The sequence below is a fragment of the Talpa occidentalis genome, unplaced genomic scaffold (genome assembly GCF_014898055.3).
Source record: "Talpa occidentalis isolate TD23 unplaced genomic scaffold, MPIMG_talOcc4v2.1 talOcc4.14, whole genome shotgun sequence".
Lineage (NCBI taxonomy): Eukaryota > Metazoa > Chordata > Mammalia > Eulipotyphla > Talpidae > Talpa > Talpa occidentalis.
Window position 1 is genome coordinate 90,521,373 of NW_023601433.1, and position 20,566 is coordinate 90,541,938.

Here is a 20,566-nt window from a genome sequence, read left to right on the forward strand (position 1 = left end):
GCGAGCGGGGCAGGGAGCGCGGGGCGGCTCTGCCCGTGACCAAGCAGCGGGGCCGCGCGAGGGGGGCGCCGCCCCTCCCAGGAAGGCCGAGTCCCCCGCGGAGCCGGGCGGGCGCGCGTGGGGGGTCGCTGCCCCGGCGGATGCGCCCACCCTGCGGCGCGTCGTCCCCGCGCAGCCCCAGGAGCCCCCCCAGGAGCCCGCGGCGCGCCGGCGCGTCCTGCTGTGGCCGGCTGGCCACGGGCGGCCCGGCGCGGCCGTGGACAGGGCGCCTGCGGCTGGCGAGCTGCCCTCCGCGCGGGGAGCCCCCACCCCGGGGCCCCCCAGGCTTCATTCCTCCTTTCTGAACCCCAGGGGACCCCGGCCCTGCCGCCTCGGGCCTCCCCAGAAGACGCGCGGCCTGGGGCGCGGGGCGAGGCCTCCAGGCGACCCTTCGGGCGACGCCCGGCCCGGGAGCCCCGCGCCCGCGTGTCCTCGTCGCTCTCCCCAGCGCGCCCCGGGACTCCCGCAGGGGCGCCCTCGCCGGTGCCCGGACCCCGCGCAGTCAGGAGGGGCAGGTTGGGGGTCCCTGAGTCGCGCGGGGGAAGGGGCTGCGGAGCCCCCGGGGCTTTCCCGGCCCTCATGGGGCTTTCACCGGTGGGCAGCGGCCAGCGCCCGCGGGCGGCGGTTTCGGGGTGCAGGCCCCCAAGGCCCCGCAAGTCTTCGCCCTGAGCTCCCCGGCCTCTCCCCCTTCTCTCTCCCACCTCGGCTGCCCCCACCCCGCGGACGCGCCCCGCTGGGCCGGGGCCCCGGCAGGGCACCCCCGGCCGCGCCCCGACGGCGGCAGCGCCAGCGCGCGGAGCCCCCACCCCGCCGGGTCCGCGTCCTGGCCTCGCCGCCTGAGGAGCGGGCGCAGCCCCCTCGGCTCAGGCGGGTCGCCCGGGACGGGGCGGGGCTCCGGGTGCTGCGGGAGCGGCGAACCAGGGCGACACCGAGGACACGAGGCCGGCACCTCGGAGGCCCCGGCCCGGCCCGGGAGGAGGCTGGGCAGGAGACCTGACCCCAGCGGGGGGGGCGGGGGGGCGGCCGGTGGGCGAGGGGCGGGGTTGGGGCGGGCTGGCCGACGAGGGGTGGGGCGGGGGCGTGGCGGGGCCGACCAAGGGGCGGGGCCGGCGGGCTGAGGGGGCGGGGCGCGCGGAGTAGGGCGCGGGGGCGTGGCGATGGGCGGCGCTACCGAAGGAGGGCAGGGCTGGCGAAGAGAGGAGCAGGCCCAGTGTGCTGGGGGGGCAAGGCAAGGGGGCCGACCAAGGGGCGGGGCGCGGCGAGGGGCGGGGCCGGCGGGCTGAGAGTTGGGCGTGATGAGGGGCGGAGCTGGTGGAGGGGCGGGGCCGGCGGGCTGAGGGTGGGGCGCAGCGAGGGGCGGGGCTCGTGGCGCAAGGGCGTGGCTAGGGGCGGGGCTGGTGAATGGGGGCGGAGCCGGCGGGCTGAGGGTGGGGCGCGGGGAGGGGCGGGGCTCGTGGGGTGGGGGCGCGGCTGCGCGGCCCGGGGAGGCCCGGGGAGGCCGGTCACCCCCGAGCCGGCGGGGAACCGCAGACGCCGCGGGGCGCCGGTGACCGGGAGGCGCCGGGACGCCCGGGCCGGGCCGGGCCGGGCCGGGGCGAGGGCCCGTCGGGGCTGGTCTGGGGCGCGGGAACCGCTGCCCCCGCGCGGGGCCCGTCGCCCGCCGGGGCCGGGCTCCCCCCGCCGCCCCCGCGCCTCTCCGGTTCCCTCCGGGCCTCCCGGGCGCGGCCGCCCCTCGGCCCTCCCGGCGTCCCTGCCCGTCTCCGCCGCCGCCGGCCCCGCGGCCCCCGCCCTCCCGCGCCGGGACTTGCCGCGGCCTCCGCGGGCACAGCCGCACCCCGAGATGGGGCAGCGCGGGGCCCGGACGCCCCGGGACTCGCCGCGCGATGGTCGCCTCCCGCGCCGCGGACGCTGGGGGCGCGCGGCGGAGCCCGACAAGCCCGGCGGAGGCGGAGCCCCGCGCCCTGCCCGGGCCGCGGCCTGGGTCCGCCCGCGAGAAGCCCTGGGGGCGGGCGGCGGCCCGGAGGCGCCCCTCCCCGCCGCGGGGGAGGCTCGTGGGGCCCCAGGCCAGGCCCAGAGGTCGCCCCGCCGGGAAGAAGCGCCTCTTCCAGCGGCCGCGGCCCGCGCGCGCCAGGCGGGCGCGTCCCAGGACGGCGGGGCCTCCGCGGGGCGCCCCCCAACCCCCCGGCCCCCGCGCCTGTGCCCGCGCCCCGACGGCGCCCGCGGGGGGCGGGGGGCGGTGTCCGGCCGGCCGCGGCCATCGCGGCTTCGCAGACGCGGGCGCCCAGGGAAGCCGGCTCGGGGCCCGCGGGGCGCGCCTCCCGGGACGGGGCGGCGGGAGCCGCGGGCCGAGCCCCGCGCGGGCGGCACGTTCTGGGCAGAGCGAGGGGCGGCCCCAGGGGCGGTGCTGGGCCCGAGGGCGGCGCGAGACGGGCCAGCGCGGCCGGGGCCGGCCCGTGTCCAGCGCGACGTCCCCCCCGGCGGAGCGGGGCCGGGGGCGGGGCGGGGCCGGGCGCGGGGGCGCGCTCCGGCCCTCGGGACCCCCGGCCGGCGCGCCCCGCCCGCCCCTCACCCCGGCGCGTCTGGTCTCCGCCTTCCCGGCTCCTTCGGGTCCTCCTCGGCCGCGGCTCCCGCGCCCCGCGGACTCCTGTGGGCGGGGGGGGGCCGCGGGGGGGCGGCCTCGCGCTCCTCCCGCCGCCGCCTGCCGGGCGGGTCCTCGAAGGCGGGGAGCGCGACTGCGCCCCGGCGGGATTCGCGGGCCGCGGGGGCCGGAGCGGGCGGGCGGGCGGCCCCTGGCCCGGCGCTCCCGGCGGCGTCCGCTCCCGGCTCCGGCCTCGGCCTTTCGGCGCCTCGGGAGGGAGGTGCGGGCGCGGGGGGCGCGGCCCGCGTGGGGTGGAGGCGCCGGCTCAGTGGCGACGGATGCCTCGTGTGAAGTAGTTTAAAAATCAAAAATAAAGGCGGAAATGCTCCAAATCACGCCGCCCCCGTCGGTCTGTGAAGGGAGGCGAACGCGCAGCAGCGGAAGGCGGCGGAGGCGGAGGCGGACGGGCCGCCGTCCGGGCAGCGAGGCCCGCGGGGCCGCGAGGACAGGTGCGATAGCGACGCGCGGTGGAGGCAGTCCGGGGCCTCCCGCCTCGCGGCGGCGACTGACGGCGACCGTGGACGTGACAACAGAAAAAAAAAAACATTGAAAGAAATGTAGGGGCCTCCCCGGGGGCGCAGCGGGCTAAGCACCGCACTGTGGAGCTGCCCGCAGCCGCTGCAGCACGAGTTCGATCCCCGGCCGGCCAGGGCGCTGACCCTCATGGCGCGCAGACCCCTCCTGTCTCCCGCTGCTCCCTCAGCCGTGGGTTTCAGTCCTTCTGCCTGCTCTGCCTGCACCCCAGCTCTTGTGTGCATAAATATTTTTTTAAAAAAGACCCCAAGTAATTAGGAATAACCTGTGATCTCACTGACATCTGCGTGACCCCCAAGTCATTAAGATTGACCTCTCTGTGAACTCACTGACCTCTGCGTGACCCCAGTGACTAGGAGATCCAACTCAGAATTCAGTGAGGGCTCTCCCAAGCTCACTGACCTCGCCGTGAACTCACTGACCTCTGCATGACCCCAAGTAATTAGATTTGCTCTCTCAGTGAACTCACTGACCGCTTCATGACCCCAGAGCAATTAGGACTGACCTCTCGGTGAGCTCACTGACCACTTCATGATGCCTGGTGCTTAGGAGAACGCGCCTGCGTAAACTTGTATAAAATATTTTCTCTGAAGTATTTTTTCCATCTTCCAGTGTGTTTTATTTTTCCTGTCACCTGGATGCAGTTAACTCAACACTATTTAAGTCTCACTTTAGGTTCTTTTTTTCACATAATATTTTTTCCCATTTTTTTTTAAATGATATGCTCCCCCCCTCAGGGTGAGTCCCCGTAGAATTTTTCGCCAGGGCACCCGGCACCATCACCACAGTCGCTTGTGCTCCTCCCTCCTCCCCTCTGATCCCTCTCCCTCCTCCTCCTCCTCTGCAGTATGTCTCTGATTTATAATTACCTGTTTCTGCTTTGTTGTGTTTTGTACTATTTTTTTTTTTACACTGATGGATTTGGTTTCTGTAAAGGGTCAGAACTGGACACGGTGCAGGTTCTCTGACCCCATGCAGACCGGGTAAAGGAGGAGTCAGAGTCCTCAGTGGCTTTTTTGCAGGTCTTTTATTGGGGTTCACCAGGCATATGGCAGGCAGGGGTGCTGGCTGGGGGGCTGGGAGGCTGACAGGCCTCCCAGCCCCCAGCAAGTCTTTACTCTATCTGGGCTCTCTGGCGTTGGTTCTGCTGCTTCTCGGCTTCTCTTTCGGCTTCGGCTTCGGCTTCTACTGCTGCTGCTGGCGTCCCCATGACACCGCCCTTAAAAAGCACAGTCTTAGCTCAGCTGAATCCCATCTCCCTAGGCCCACACCCTACTCCAGGTGCCGCCATCAGGCATGCATTCAGGACAAGGATCCATCATCTATCCTGATGGCGGGAGGGCAGAAAAGCCTGACATTTTCTTTACCCTACAGTTTCCCTATATTCCTGTTATATCACTTTAGGTTCTTTATAAACTGTTTCACTATTTGTGGGGATGCACATTCTAGTAACTGAGAAACTAAAAGTGGACACTATACCAACAATTTACTCAATATTGATGTAACTACAAAAAAATTTAAAAGAAACACATGGCATTTTAAAAAAAAAAGGGCTCCCCTGGTGGTGCAGGGGTTGAGTGCTGGGCTGCTTAGCTGCCCGCAGCCTCTGCAGCGCCGGTTCGATCCCTGGCCACCAGCAAGGGTCCTACATGGTGCGCAGACCTCTCCTGCCGCCCGCTGCTCCCCTCAGCAGTGGATTTCTTCGTCAGTCTGCCTGTTCTGCTCCCGCTCTGGCTCTGGTGAATTCTCTCACCCTCCCGCGCTTCTGACTGTACCCAGTGCTTGCATAAATAAATAAATAAATAAATAAATAAATCTTTTTTTAAAAAATGGCATTTAACAATATAAATGTTGGCCGCTCCTGAGCTTATATATAAGCAAAGTTACTCGATTCATCTGTCCTAATGTGCTACCACTAAAAGCAGTCAGCCCATAATTTAACTCTATGGCGGATTCTCTCCCTTAAAATGAAGGAAACCCCCAAAAATTCCCACCCAGGATGAGACATCAGGACTTGGAGCAACTCTTATTGAAAGCTTATCTTAGTCCTAGACTACAGTGTTAACCAAGAGAAGACACGGGGTCTCATTAAACTTTTAATGTGTCTCAAACTTCTGACAGGTTTTGGGTCAAGTTGCTTCCATTAAAAAATAGTGATTTAGGGCCTCCCTGGTGGCACAAGGGGTTAAGCACTGCTCTATGAAGCAATCCCCAGCCTCTGCAGCAGGAGTTCTTCGATCCCCGGCCAACCAGGGAGCCACCACATGGCGAAGCAGACCTCTCCTGTCTTGTCTGCTGCTCCCTTCAGCAGTGTATTTCAGTCAGTTTGCCTGTTCTGCTCCCCACTCTGTTTCTGGGGAAGCCTCTTATCCCCCACATCTCTGGCCTGTACCCCAGCTCTTGTATGCATAAATAATTTTTTTAAAAAGATTTATATATTTATTTATACAAGCAGTGGTAGTCAGAAGCGCAGGAGGGTGAGAGAATTCCCCAGAGCCAGAGCGGGGAGCAGAGCAGGCAGAAGGACCGAAGGACACTGCTGAGGGGAGCAGCGGGCGGCAGGAGAGGTCTGCGCGCCATGTGGGACCCTCGCCAGCGGCCGGGGATGGAACCGGCGCTGCAGAGGCTGTGGGCAGCTTTGCAGCCCAGCGCTCAACCGCTGCGCCACTGGGGAGGCCCCTAAATAGATAATTTTTTTTAAAAAAAATAGTGATTTAAATAACAAATAGCTTAAAGCTACCACACGAAAGAAACCAAATGGTCCACAAAAATATTCTTCTTTCCTTGTGAAGGTTTTACAAGACGTTATTATCATTAACTGCTGGAGACCAGTGAGCAGGGTTAAGGTGAGGAACCCGAAAGAACCTTGAAATAAATGACAGACACAAAATAGGGTTTAAGTTCTCTTAAACCAGGACCAGGGCCTCCCCGGTGGCGCAGCGGTTGAGCGCTGGGTTGCGAGGCTGCCCGCGGCCTCTGCGGCGCCGGTTCGATCCCCGGCTGCTCTCCAGCCACCGGAGGAGGGTCCCACATGGCGCGCAGACCTCTCCTGCCGCCCGCTGCTCCCCTCAGCAGTGTCCTTCGGTCCTTCTGCCTGCTCTGCTCCCCGCTCTGGCTCTGGGGAATTCTCTCACCCTCCCGCGCTTCTGACTGTACCCAGTGCTTGTATAAACAAAAACAAACAAATAAATAAAACATGCCTCTATTAAAAAAAAAAAAGAGAGAGAGAAGCAGGACCCAGGGCACGCTGGGCCTCTCATTCCGAGCTCAGGCGTCCCTAGCGCCCGGTGCAACTCAATTTCATTGCTACAAACCGCCCCCTCCCCTCCTGGCTAGTTACTAGACAGTGAAGCATTTTCTCAGCGTTTGGCCGGTCCAGGCACACATTCACCGCCAAGGCTCTGTGTTATCAGGTATATTCTACTCCCTGTCTAATGTTGCCTCCCTCTCAGGCTTAGCTTTGCCGACACAGGAAAGGACATTGTGGTCTGGACACGGGCCAGTCTTCCAGCCACGACCCCGACATTCTCCTTGTCTCAGCACTTCCCGCCTTAGGGATCTCTAACATTCCCCCCTTCTTTGTTCTTTAATGCAGCCTTGACAGTGAATATGGCGGCGGCGTTCAGTTATTTCCGCTCCCACAGCTTCTTCGTTTGCTTTTGTACTGGACTATGCAGAGTCACAGATGAGAAAAAACAAGGGTTAGTATAATGAATGATAGGGTGGCCCCCTTTTACAGGGAGATCAGCCTGGCCTCAACACAAAGAGTTTTCTGCAATAGGCAGACAGGGCTTTTAAAATAACAAGAGTTGGTCCTCCCTAGAGGCTCAGCATGTTGAGCGCAGCGCTGTGAAGCTGTCCGCAGCCTCTGCAGCGCGGGTTTTATTCCCAGCCAGCCAGGGAGCTACCCACAGGGCGCAGCAGACCTCTCCTGTCTCCCTGCTGCTCCCCTCAGCAGTGGATTTCGTCAGTCTGCCTGTTCTGTTCCCTGCTCTGTCTCTGGTGAGACCTCTCACCCTCCTGCGCATCTGGCCTATACCCCAGCTCTTGTATAAATATTAAATAAATCTTTAAAAAAATTTAAAGTAAATAAAACTTTGTGAATAAGTACCTAGGGGCAAATTATCCTCTAGACTCCCCCTTTGTTGTTTTTCAAGTGCACATCCCAGGATGGAGCCTTAGGAGACAGCTTTTTGCAGGGTTTCAGTGTATGCTAGAGAAGAAACAACCAGTCACCAGTATTGTCCATGAATGTCCAGTGTGACAGTCCTTCATTCCTGGGAGTTAGTCTATTAGTCCATGGCGAAAGAAAAAGCACCAGGAGGCATTAGCCAAAACGAAACAGCAAATGTATCTCAATTACTGTAAGAAAGAAAAAATCTTGAAACTGGTTCAACCTATCTGAAAACAATTTCTTTCCACTCTGACCTCAATTTTATCAAACAGTCCAGCAAAATATTTGTAAACTAAATCTACTTTCAGACCATTTTACCTATTTTTGCATAAATCCCCAGGGCAGAATAACCAAAGAGCAATTTTAACTGGCTTTGCTAGAATACTCCATACAGGATCAGAGTGAACATGTGACAGCCAGTCCACGCAGGCTGCTGCAGGAACAAAGTCGGTTTCATCAGCTTCACCTGGGGTTTCTTTTTCTTGAGGTTACCAAGATTTTTTCTTTTTCTGGGTTGTTCAATCCTGCCCATGGGGGCAGCCTCCTCATTCTCTTCGGAGGCCTCTGGAACCCACAGACAAAGCAGCTGGTTCTCCTCCTCTTGGTTCAGCTCAAATTCAACTTTACGGAAGAATTCCAACCAAAGTCACCAATGAAACATGTTTCCAATTTTCTAGGTGAAGCAGACAAAATTCCCTATTGAAGTTATGCAAAAATACTCTGCCATGAGTAGTAAAAATTACTACCACTTTTCCATATGTGTTGGCATTAAGGGGAGAGAAAATGCAAACACAAGTTAGCTCTGCTTATCAAAAAAAATCTAACATTGCTACAGAATCCTATCCTAGTCAGTTAAAACAAGGAAACTTTAAGTCAAGACAAAATGCAAAAAAAAAAAATCACCTGTATTATGTCAAGGAAAATGTGTCAAAATCAGGTTTATCTCTATTTAGTCCCTTGCAGGAAATTTTCTTTGTCAAAGGTCTATCAAGTGGACTCAATTGAGGTCTCCTTATAGAAACTTTTTTTTTTTAAGATTTATTTATTCATACAAGAACCTGGGCCACAGGCCAGAATTGAGGGAGGGTTAGAGACAGAGCGGGGAGCAGAACAGGCAGACTGACTGAAATACACTGCTGAGGGGAGCAGCGGGCGAGACAGGAGAGGTCTGCTGTGCCATGCAGGTATCTCCCCAGGCTGGCGGGGATTGAACACGCGCTGCAGAGGCTGCAGACAGCCTCACAGTGCTGCGCTCAACTGTGCCACCCTAGAAACTATTTCTTTAAGAAACAATTTTTCCAGCTATTAAACCATGAAGTATATACTATTGCAGGACAACACTCAAAATTGACAATTTGTATACAGATCAGGTACTGAAAGATTTTATACACGTTTCAGAAAACCAAATGCTTGCCTTTTAGTTTTACTTTACCAGGTAAACCAAATAGGACAAATTTATCTAATGCCTTTCCCAGGAGGAAAGGGGGAACCTCTTTCAATTGTCTCAGGAGCTCTACTGAGGTTTCACAAAATCCCCTCTGATCAACCAAGCGACAGACTACCAAATTATGCTTTAGATTGTTGGGAAGATTTGTCATAAGTATTAGAAAACAGCAGCAACAACAATATTTAATCATTTTTAAAAGATCTATTTATGCATATAAGAGCTGGGATGCAGGCCAGAGGTGGGGGTGAGAGGACTCCCCAGAGACAGAGCGGGGAGCAGAACAGGCAGGCCCACTGAGATCCACTGCTGAGGGGAGCAGCGGGGAGACAGGAGAGGTCTGCTGTGCCTTGTGGGTCAGCTCCCTGGCCAGGATAGAAATCAGGCCTGCTGGTTGGTATTGGTGAGACTCCACCCCTAGGCCACCAGGGAGTCCCCCTTGGAATCTTAGACCAGCAATCAACCAGATCCAGAACTGGAATGGAAAACGTGCCCAAACAAATGATGTAGCCACAATTTACCAACAGCAAATCATTGCAAATGCAGACAAAGTCTATTTTTCTGATCCAGACCTTGCAAAAACCCAGGTTATCTCCAAGTATGCATTATTAGTGCTGCCAGCAGTTCCCAGTGACTCTGAAGGCTCTTTGACCTTGCAGCCAGACAGACATTTGCTATTCTAAATGCTGTTGTTCCATTGTTGGCTTGCAACCCCCCACTTAGGCAGAGATCACAGTCAAAAAGCCCAAAGTCAGGGGCCTCCCCGGTGGCGCAGCGGTTGAGCGCTGGGTTGCGAAGCTGCCCGCAGCCTCTGCAGCGCCCTTTCGATCCCCGGCTGCTCCCCGGCCACCAGAGGAGGGTCCCCCATGGCGCGCAGACCTCTCCTGCCGCCCGCTGCTCCCCTCAGCAGTGGACTTTGGTCCTTCTGCCTGCTCCGCTCCCCGCTCTGGCTCTGGTGAATTCTCTCACCCTCCTGCGCTTCTGACTGTACCCAGTGCTTGTGTAAATAAATAAATAAATAGATCTTAAAAAAAAAAAAAAAAAGGCCCAAAGTCAGCCTGGACCTCCCTGGTGGCGCAGGGGTTCAGCGTAGCAGCAGCCACTGCGGGCGCGTAAGTTCGATGCCCAGCCAGGTCTGCTGCGCCCTGTGGGCTGCTCCTGGGGTGGGGGAGTGGGGGGGCGCGGAGGAGAGGTGGAACTCGTGCTGGTGACAGCTTGACGGTGCTGTGTTTAACCCTTGCGTCCCAGGGAAGCCCATGGGAGACACTTGAAATGGTCACCAGATTCTTGTCAGGAAGCTGAGCACAGCCTGAGCTGCATGAGAGATGTCGCTGCCATTGGAATCATGATGCAGAGAACAAACTCAAGGCAGCGTCCTCCTGTCCACCAGCTCCCCCTCCGTGGGCAGTGGCTGCCTGCCTGCCTGAGACCCACCCCGGGCCGGGGCTTCTCTTGTATGCATAAATAAATAAACCTTGAAAAAAACCCCAAAAACCCATAAGGCAACCCCCAGAATCGAAAAACGTACCTGCACAGCGTGTGTCCAACGCGGGCGTCACCCGCACCCTCCGCGCACACTCACCTCCAGGAGCAGCGTGAGCCCCGAAGACACCGTGGGCAGCAGCCCGACGTGACCGCGCCCGCTGCCAGGAAATTCAAATCCCCTCCAGACACCCCCACTCCGAGAGAGGCACGGGCCGCCGGCACCTGTCATGGGGAACAGGCCGCACCTGACGGAGCAGAGCTGAGAAGCCGCCAGGTGCAGCCCCAGGTGCTGCAGACCCCCCACCCGTGGGCAGGCGCCGGCGGGGACACAAACTGACGCTGCCAGAAGTGTTGGTCAGACCCCCAGGGCGAACCTCGGCCAACTGGGGGCCCCTCCAGGCGGGCCAGCCATCTGCCCAGGGGCGCCCCAGCCGCAGGGCAAGGGGTTTAGAGTGAACCCCAGCCGCTGGGGCCCCCGGAGTGGGGCTGGCCGCCTGCGCAGAGGCGGGCCCTCTGCACTCCCAGCCCCCTGCGCGCCCTACATCCCCCTACTGTGGTTTCAGCTGCTGCCCACTGCATGGTCCTCTTCTGCTCCCCTTTCTCTGTCTCAGCCCTCATGTCCTCTGTGGGGTTCTCCTGGGCTACCCAGGCCCACTGAGAGTACCCACACGACCTGGCCAGCCTTCCTGAAAGCAGCCTTTCCCATGCCAGCGCAGTGCCACAGTGTTGCTGCCTGGACCCTCCAGACTATTAAGTGACCTAGGGTTGGGGGGTGGTCAGTGGGGTTGGGGGGCCAGTAAGGGCACCCTCCTGGTTCCAGCCCAGCGTTTCTCAATCAGGCAGAGAAGTGGACTTGGGGGCTGGGGCACCCTGCTCCTGACCTCCTGGATCCAATTCCTTGCTTCCTGCCTCGCTACCCCCAAACAGCATTGGTCAGCTCAGTGTGATTTTTATTTATTTTTTTTCAAGATTTATTTATTCAAGAACCGGGGTACAGGCCAGATGTGCAGGAGGGTGAGGATCCACCAGAGACAGAGCGGGGAGCAGAACAGGCAGACGGACTGAAATCCACTGCTGAGGGGAGCAGCGGGCCGGACAGGAGAGTCTGCTGCGCCCTGTGAGTAGCTCCGCGGCCAGCGGGGATGGAACCGGCACTGCCGAGGCCGCGGACAGCTCCACAGCCCTGCGCTCAACCAGCTGCACCACCAGGCAGGCCCAGCGCGGTGTGATTTTTAAAGGAAAAGGTCCCTTCCCCATAGCGCCACAGGTCTGAAAATTACCCAAAACGACTTGGCTGATTTTTTATGAGGGGATCGCCAACTGCTGCCAACATCTGAAAACAACAGTAATAAGAAGCCAGCGCTGGGCCAGCTTCCTTCCTAAATGAACTTGTAAACTTCCCAAAAATGTTTCCAAACCATGCTGCAGGAGGGATCCCCAGGGCAAGGGGAGGGTGGCCCCAGCAGGAGGAGAGAGACCCCGGAGGGAGGCTGCGGAGAGTGAAGCAGCAGGAGGCAGAAGGCCTCGAACTGGCCCCGGCGGGGAATCCAGCGGAGCCCGGAGGAAGCACGAGGCGCAGCAGAATTGAGGGGCCTCAGTCGGCAACCAGGTCCCCAGGGGTTCAAAGGAAAGCCCATCTTTGTCTTCGTTCTTTTCTTTCTTTAGAGTCCGGCTTTGACCTGCACTAGAGCCCAGGCGGGTCCGTGGGACCCACTGCTGGCCCAGAGGACAGGCAAGGCCGAGACCACACCAGGACTCTGCCCGGGCGCGGGCGGCCAGGCCCTGCCTGCAGCGCCAGGATCCAGGAGGCCGGGCTGGACCTTGCTCGGATTCATTAAATAAAGGAAAAATCATGAAGCCTCCGTGTCCCCCCAGGGGGCCTGCAGGGCCACCACCGGGGCAGGGGGAGGCCTCTGGCCAGGGACGGGGGCAGCCTGGGGTCATGCACCTACCTGGCTGTGCCCTCCCCACCGCCTCAGTGGACCTGAGGGTCTGGCAGGTGCCCCTGAGGCGGGCGCCACGCACACCGTGTCAAGAGCACTGGCTGCCGGAGGCTGGGAAGAGGCACCAGGTGCTGCTTGACCACCTCTGGCCACCAGGACCCCGTGGCCTCCAGACCAGGGCTGCCCCCACCCCAGCCCTGCAGGCCCGCCAGGGGGGCAGGCAGGCGCGGCGCAACCGAACCGTGGGCCTCGTGGCACCCAAATCTGCTCAATGACTGCAGCAGGGGGTGGGGAGGGCAACAGGCCTCATCCACAGTCGCGCTGTGGCCAGGAACGGCTGGTGGCCGCCCGCTGCAGGCCGGTGCCGGGTGCACCCAGGGCAGGAGCCCCCACAGGGCCACCGCCCCTGCTGGGCCCCTCGGCCTCACCCCACCGGCGGGACAGGCCAAGCTCCGTCCTCCCCGCCGGGCCCTCCTCTCGGGTCCAGCCGCAGGGCCCAGCGCCCGCCCGCGGGGAACTGGGGCTCCGGGTCCTGCCCGCGGGGAACTGGGGCTCCGGGCGGCGCGGGGGAGGCCAGCGCGGGAGGGGGCGCCCCGCCACTGCCCCTGGGCCCCGCGGGCCAGGCCGGGCTCGCCCCCGCTGCCCACGGACACCGCGGGGGTGGCAGGCTCCCCCAGGCTGGGGCGTCCCCCTCTCCCGGCGGGGCGCCCACCCCTGTCCCCGCAAACCCCAAAGCCGGGCCGTCCCGCCAGGAGGGGCGCAGGAGAAGGCGGGGCGCTGGCAACATGGACTTTAATCAAGCAGAACATCGCGTCACAAACAACGCTGGAGCCCGGGGGAGACCCCGTCGGGGGCCCGCGCGCCCCCAGAAGCGCAGGGCCGGAGTGTGAGCTCGGCCCCGGCCCCCCCAGCGTCTGTCAAGGGCTCCCCCAACAGCGGGGCCGAAAGCAAACTTGAGCCGAGGCGGGAGCGGGGCGGCTCAGTCCAGGCCGCCCCCCGCGAGCGCGAGCAGCATGCTGGCGCCCCAGAAGGCGTCGCTGGAGGCCTGGCCCTCGGGCCACCGCACCTGCGGGGACGAGTCCGTGGGGCGCCCGCAGCCGGCCTGCCCGGGCCCGCGCGGGTCGCTCCCCCCACGGGCGGGCGCGGCGGGGCTCACCTGGGCGGCGGGGCTCACCTGGGGCGGGCGGGCGGGGTCGGCTCCGCGGCAGACTCGGGGCGGCGGGGGGCGGGCGCGGCCGGGGCCAGCGCTGCGGGGCTGGAGAAGGGCCGGGTGGGGACAGGCCCGCCGCCCACCCCACGAGCCCGGGCGCCCTCAGCCTGCGGCGCTGCGGCCACACTCGGGGCCCGTCGCGCGGGCAGCGAGGCTCGGGCGGCGGCGGGGCCGGAGGGCGGAGCCGCGCCCAGGAGCCTCCACCGGAGAGCGCGGGCGGCCGGGCGCCCCAGCACCGAAGCCGCCTCGGGCGCAGGACGGCGGGGCCGCCGGGCCGCCGGGGCCTGAGCGTCGGGCACTCGGGTCTCCCGCCCGGGGCGTGCGCAGGTGAGCCGCGCCCCCGGCTGCCGCCCCCCGCCCCCCCCCGGCGCCCCGGGGGCCGCGCTCCCCCCACAACCGGGAAGGCCGCCCCCCGCGGCGCCAAGCCGGAAACCGCGGGGCTCACCTCGGGCCGGGGGCGGGTCCAGGCGCCCCCAGGAAGGCCCCCGTCTCGGCCCCGGGGCGGCCACCACCCGGCGGGTCCGCGGCTCCTGCACGGGACGAGCGCACGCCTGGGTGCCCGGCGGGGCGGGGGCGCGGGCAGAGCGCGGCCCCATCCCGCCGCCCCCGCGGGGCTCGGTCGTCCAGGGCCCTCCCGGACTGCAGCGGCCTCCTGTCCCCCGACCCAGGGGCCGCACACCGCGCCCGTGCAGCCTGGCCACCCGGTTTCCGGCCCACGGTCACACCCCGCCCTGGGGCCAGGCCACTAGCCTTGGGGTTTCTCCCTTCACCCAGCTGCCATCTCTGCCCCCCCTCAAGATGCTCGCGCAGCCGCCCCCTCCCCTCCCCGCGCCCGGGTCTGCCCCAGGTCTCCCTGCAAGACAGGCCGGAGCCACCGACCTCTGCCCAAAGCCAAAGGCGGTCAGGGTGCCCTGTCCACCCTTTCTCTGCCAGAGTGACCCCCCAACCCTATCCGCAGCCCCAGGCCGACTGCCCAGACCTCAGGCCCCCCGACCTCTGCCCTGGGGCATCCAGGCGCCCGCCAGCTGCACCCCTCCAGACATCAAGGACACTGCCTGACAAACAGCCCCTGCGCTCCCTGAGCATCCCCACTCACAGGGTGGGTGAAGGGTTCTCCATGCCCCCAGGACAGAAGAAAGAGGCCCAAGCCCTGGTGAGGGGAGGCCACAGGTCAGCAGAGGCCTTAGTGCAGCCCCAGGGTGGAGACCATGGGGGCAGAGGGCAGGACCCTGGGGGGCGGCCTAGGCTTCAGAGAACATCACCCCACACGTGCGGGACCCCGGTGCCGGGTGGGCTGGCCGCCAGCAGGGCAGACGTGAGCCTGTGCCCATGGGAGCCTCGGGACAGCAGGTCCAGTCCTGGTCCCGGCCCCCGCCTTCTTCCCACTGGAGCGAAAAATCACAGAACGGGGCCCAGTGGGCGCCTGCAGATTCGGGCAGGATGCCGGGCCCTCAGCATGGAGCTGTCTCCAAAGAGCTGGCACAGTCCGCCGTGGTAGGGGGACGCAGGGAGACAGGAGAGTTACGAAACGCAGGCGTGAAAGAAAATGCTAACATTTTGGGATTGGCCCAGGGATTGGGACACGCCAGCACGTAATGGTCTGGGTGGGGGCTGCTCTGTTTTTCTTAAAGTTGTTCTGTAAGTGACTGACGGCTGGGCGGGTTACCAAGCTTCCGACCTAGGACCGACTTGTGAAATTTCAGAGCGGCAGGCTTTAAGGAGAAAAAGCCCCAAAGAAGGGGGCCAGGTGAGCCCCAAAGGAAGCTGCACAGGACCAGATCAGCCCCCAGCGCAAGGATGCGCCTCCAGACCCAGATTCTGTCTCCACGGCTGAACAGCACAGGCATCAACGGCAAATTCAGGACAGGCAGGGACCCCAGGGTGACCTTGCAAAGCTGACTCTCCAGCAGGGCAACTAGAGACGCCTGGAAATCCCGCACAGGGCACAGGACGGAGCCCTCTGGGTAGTGAGGGGGCAGGCCCAGCCCTCCCCTCGAAGGGATATCAGAGAGCCCCCGGGGGGGCCTGCACCCACGGGCGCTCTGCACAGGTGTCCTCCAGACTGACGTCAGGGCCCCCCTGGGTGGAGAGATGGGGAGGGGGCGCCTGGGCAGCCGCTGCAGAGCACCCCGCTCCGCCCCTCCCTCCCCTAGTCTGCTGCTGGCAAGCTTTAATTTGCAAAATAAATTAAATGAAGGACGCCTGGGGTGTGTGTGGGTGAACCCCCTCCTTGGGCCCAGCCAAGCGGCCTCAATCGACCGTGGTGGTCACAGCCGCTGGGGCACTCGTGAGCTCCTCTGTGTGGACCCACCTGTGGTGCCCAGCTGGCTCCGGGCAACTGTGGCCATGGCGGCAGTGGTGTCCGCAGGCCACACAGGGCCGGGGACCAGCGCTGGGGAGACTTCTGTGCAGGACGCCAGAGCAAGAGGCATCAGCCACGACTCAGGGGCAGCCAGAGGGGGCCCCAGCAGGTCACCGCCGGCAGCCAGAGGGCAGAGGCCCGGGCCAGGGCAGACCGGAGGGAGAGCAGCCGGCTCATGGCCAGGGGCCTCGTGGTACAGCCTGGGGACACAGGACGCGGGGGTTAGCGAGGTCCCCTGGGCGGGCCTGAGGCCTGGAGAAGACTCCAGCCCGGCGAGGGAATCCGGGTTCAGACTCAGCCCCCCCGCAGTGGGCACCGTGCACGCCCCACGGCCGTCCTGCGTGGCCCCAGAGAGGCCCCATCTACGCTGCTCCCGCAGACTCGGGGCGGTTGTGTCCGGTGAAGTGCTCGGCGGTGGGGACGCCCTGGACGGCAGGACCGGCCCTGGAGGCCAGCGGGAAAGTGGCCGCGGCTCTCGCAGCCCCAGGGCTGTGTCCAGCCTCTGCTGGCGCCCTGCCCGCCGCAGCCCCCCGCCCCTTCCCTCAGCCTCCGGGCCGGGGGGGGGGGGGGGGGGACCGGGGCTGGCATCTCCGGCCCCGCCGCGCTAAGCCGGTCGCGGGAGGTGCCCGGCCCTGGGGTGAGCCCCGCCCGCGCTTCCCCGGCCCCCCCCCCCCCGCAGCGCCCGCCCCCACGCCGGCCCCGCCGCGCCCCCTCCCTCGGCTCCGGGCCGCGCCCCCTCCCGGGGCAGCACCTGGCCGGCGGCGCCGGCAGCGTCTCGGCTCCAGGGAAGGCCGGGGCCGGCGGCCGCAGCTCCCACGACCCTCCGGGGCGCTCCGCGGCGGGCGCGGGTCCGCTCTCCTCGCGCCCTGCGGGAAGCAGGTGAGATGGGGCCGAGGAGCCGCCCGGCCCCCGCCGCGAGCGCGGCCGCGGCGGGACCGAGGGGGCAGCGGGGCCGCCCGGCCATGCGCCCCGAGGCCGGTCTCAGGCCCCAGCAGCGACGGCGGCCGCCAGCCCGGGCCGCAGCCGGCCACACCCGCCAGCGCAGCGCGGCCTCCGGGGGCGGGTCTCGGCTGCGCGCGGGGTGCGGGGAGCTGGGCCGGACGCAGGACACCCCAAGGGCTCTCGGGGAGCAGCTCTCAGAGGCGGGGGCCACTCACCTGACCACTGAGGCCGGTCCGCGCCCCCGGGGCCGGCGCGGGGGGCGCCTGGGGCTGCAGGGGCGCCGCGCCCCGCTCTCCACCGCCGGGGTCCGGCGCGGGGGCCTCCGAGCTCCGCACCCGCGCGCGCCGGCGCCGCCGGAAGTTGGCGAACCAGTTGGACACCTGCTCGGCGCGCAGGCCCGTCTCCCGCGCCAGCCGCTCCTGCCCGGGCACAGCCCGCTGCCGCGAACCCCGCCCGCCCCGCCCGCCCCGCCCCAGGGGCGCTGGGACCCCCAAGCCACCGCGGGGGGGGCGTCCCTGCTCGCGGCCGGCGGGAAGCTGGGGGCGGCGGCGCCCGTCCGGGGCTGGGGCGGCCCGGGTCGGGGGCGCGCCCCAGGGACGCGGCGGGGGTGCCCCTGGGCTGGCGGGAGGGCGGGGAGCGTGGGGCCCGGGGCGGGCGGGGCCGGGGAGCGTGGGGCCGAGGGGCAGGCCGGGGCCGGGCCGGGCCGGGGCGCGCTCCTACCCGCTCCGCCTTGCCGGGGTTGGCGCTCACGCCCGCCGCGAAGTCCTGCAGCTTCTGGCGCACCTCCCTGGGGAAGGTGCGGCTCCGCGGGCCGTCGGGGCAGAGCGCGGGCGGCGGGGGGTTCCTGCGGGGCGCGAGGGGCCCCTGGGTCGCGCGGTCTCGCCCGCGTTTGGGTTTTGCCGTCAGAGGCGAGCCGCGAGCCGGCACCTCCCGCGCAGGACCTGCGGCCCGACGCCAGGACAGCCCGCGGCCCGCCCCGCCCGGCCCCGGCCAGCTTCGCCGCTTCTCCCCGACAGCGCCGGGGCCTTCCCGCCAGACCCCAGAACTGCGGCCTCGGCGCCCCCACCCCGGCCCCCCGACCGCCGGCCCGCAGCGGCCCGCCCCCGCCGAGCACGCCCGCCCCCCTGAGCCCCCCGGAGCCGCCTACGGGCGCAGCGCCCTGGCCCTGCTGAGCTGCCCCGCACCCCGAGAGCCGCCGACCACGGGGCGCCGCCCGGCACCGCCAGCACCTGGAGGACGGGGTGGGCGGCCGGCTCGCTCGGCCTCCGGGGCTCAGGCTCCCGGCGGCCCCCCTTCACGTAGGCAGACGCGGCCGCCCCCCCCCGCCCCAGCCCGCCCCGCGCCCCCCGCCCGCCCCCGCCGCCCCACCTACCTCTTGCGGCAGCGGAACCGCTGCACGGGCGTCAGGGTGGGCACGCCCAGCCTCCGCGCGGCCAGCAGGTAGTGGATGTCGTGCCAGAGCTGCACCAGCTCCTGGCTGCCCCCGGGCGCCCGGCAGCCCTGCGAGAGAGGCCTGCTGAGTCCCGCCCCCGCGCCCCGAGGCTGCGAACCCTTGGCCGCCACCCCCACCACTCGCGCGCCCTGGTCCCCAGCTGCCACCACCGGCCCCAGCAAGCCTGTCCGCGCTGCCCGGGAAGCGGAGGGCCAGGCGCGCCCCAGTCGGGGAGGGGGGCAGCGCCTCCCCCCCAGGGCGGCCCCCTTGCTGCCCCCGCTTGCGGACTAGTGGGAGGGAGGCCTGGTCTCGCCCGGGGAGAGCACGGGACCCACACTCGGAGACACAGTCGGACTGCGGAGGACCCAGAGGCTGGGGGGCATGCAGTACCCTGGGGGCCAGCATAGCCAGGGGGCGCCGGCCCTGCTGTGTGTCCAAGTCTGCCCCTGCACCGGCCACAGCTTCCAGACACCGCGGGTCAGCAGGCGGCGGCGCCAGTGGGCAAGGGGAGTGGCACGTGCAAAGGCCCTGAGGCAGAGGAAGCATCAAGGAGGTCAGATGCAGCTGGAGCACGTCGGGCAGGGCCTGGAGCTGGGCCGCCCTATAGGCGCTGGCTGCCCCCCACGCCTGTGCAGCTCCTGCTTCTGGGCGCTGCCCGAGAGTGGGCAGGAGTCACCTCATGGGGTTGGGGAGAAGTAGAAACAGAGCTGGAATGAGGGAGCATCTTGAAGGTGGGCTCCCCATGAACTGTCCAGGACTGTGCCACAGTCAGGAGGGAGGCCCAGCCCTGACTGGGAGCCTCTGGGCCTGCGGGAGGACCAGAGCCCCCCACTGCTGGAGGTAGCAGCACAGGACGTGATGGCCGCCCCAGAGCAGCTGGGCTAGAGCCTGCCTTTCAGCCCCGGCCTGGACGCACCTCGCGTGGGCTGAAGACCGCAGGTGGGCACACGCCCATGTAGCCAGTCTTTGGTGTCCAGTGAGCGCAGGCTCCAGTGACCCCCAGCTGACAGAGATCCCCTGGCTTCTGGGCTCTGCCTGGCCACCCCCAGTCCCCCGCAGAGCTCCTGTTCCTGCCGGCCGCCAGCTCCCGGAGCAGAGCACCCCCGGCTCAGATTTGGTCAGTGGAGGATTCTGGGCAGGGCAGCCTGACCCTCGCGGTTAGTTTCTAGCGGGGTGGCCGACGTCCTGGCCGGGTCCGCGCACACCTCCCTGAGCACCCGGGGCCCAGGCCTACCTCCAGCAGCCGGCAGGCGGCCTGGTGCTGCTCCTGCCGCGCGAGCGCACGCGCACACGCCAGGGCCACGTCCACGTTGTCCAGGAGCTGCAGGCGCAGCTGGCTGTCCAGCACGGCGGTGACCAAGGGCTGCACCTGGGCCGGGTCGTCCTGCATGTCCCGACACAGCCGGCCGGCCAGGGCCGCCAGCTCGGCCAGGGGCGGGCCTGCGCCGCCGCCCGCCCGCAGGAGGGTCAGGAAGCTCTGCATGCTCGCGGGCCTGCGGCCAACGGCGCGCGGTCAGGGGCCGGCGGTGGCCCCGGCCGTCGCCTCCCAAGCCAAGGCAGCGCTGGGCGGGGCTCTCTCCTCCCGGGCGCCCGCCGCGGCGGCTCTCGCGTGGGGGGCTGGGGGCAGCGCCGGGGGGGCCCTCACGGCCCCTGCGCGCGGCTGGAGGGCACCTGGGGCGGGGCTGGGCAGCCAAAGCCGGGCGGGGCACAACCGCGGGTTTAACGCCCTTGACTTCGGGAAAAGCCAAACCTTCGAGGAACGCGGACGACGCTCGCCCGCTGCCGCCGGCGGGAGAGGACCCGGCCAGTGAGCCCGGCGGGCGGCGAGGGGAGGTGACCCGCGGGCGGGCCCAGCAGGCGGCCCCCGCGCCCCAGGCCCCCTCGACGCGGACGCCCCGCCCGCCCCTGCGCCGGCCGGCGGGGCCCGCGGGGCCCGAGAGGAGGCGGGGACCCCCGGGGCGCCCGCGCCGCAGACCCGCCCGCCGACACCTCCGCGTCCGCCGAGGGGGCTCCGCGCGCTCCCGGCCGCGGCTTCCAGGGCTTTCCGCGCCCGCCCGCGCCCCCCGCCCCCCAGCCCCGACGCCCCAGCCCCACTCACCGCCGCGCCGCTCCCCGCCGCCGCCCCGCGCCCCCGCGCTCCGCCCCCCGCCCCTGCGCCCGCGGGGCGCTACAAAGTGTCCACCCGCGGCCAATGGGCCCCCGCGCCCGCCCCCGCCCCGCCCCGCCTTGGCTGCCGGCGCGCGGGTTCCGGCGGAGGCGGGGCGCGGGGGGCCCGAGGCGGGCCAGGGGTCGTGCTGCGCAGCGGCCCCCCGCGCCCCCCAGGCCCGGCCCGGCCCGCGGAGGCGCCGCTCGGGGCGGGGCGC

The 20,566-nt window shown here is 66.5% G+C and overlaps 1 protein-coding gene across 1 annotated transcript; it reads right to left on the reverse strand.

The window, feature by feature from the left end:
- Positions 1–13,236: 13,236 nt before the first annotated feature.
- ANHX (anomalous homeobox) lies at positions 13,237–19,686 on the reverse strand. The gene is made up of 9 exons (XM_037509879.1): positions 19,438–19,686; positions 18,144–18,271; positions 17,492–17,615; positions 16,992–17,190; positions 16,581–16,695; positions 15,739–16,029; positions 13,913–14,119; positions 13,414–13,504; positions 13,237–13,323 (listed from the first exon to the last, which is right to left on the reverse strand). The coding sequence occupies exons 1-9, from the start codon at positions 19,684–19,686 to the stop codon at positions 13,237–13,239; spliced, it is 1,491 nt and encodes a 496-aa protein (XP_037365776.1).
- Between the last annotated feature and the right edge of the window lie 880 nt (positions 19,687–20,566).

Coding starts and splice junctions, on each gene's coding strand:
- ANHX (XM_037509879.1), bottom strand. CDS start 19,686: ATGCAGAGCTTCCTGACCCTCCTGCGGGCGGGCGGCGGCGCAGGCCCG. Junction 18,272..19,437: donor CCGCCTGCCGGCTGCTGGAG/GTAGGCCTGGGC, acceptor CCTCTCTCGCAG/GGCTGCCGGGCGCCCGGGGG. Junction 13,505..13,912: donor GGACCCGCCCCCGGCCCGAG/GTGAGCCCCGCG, acceptor CCAGCCCCGCAG/CGCTGGCCCCGGCCGCGCCC.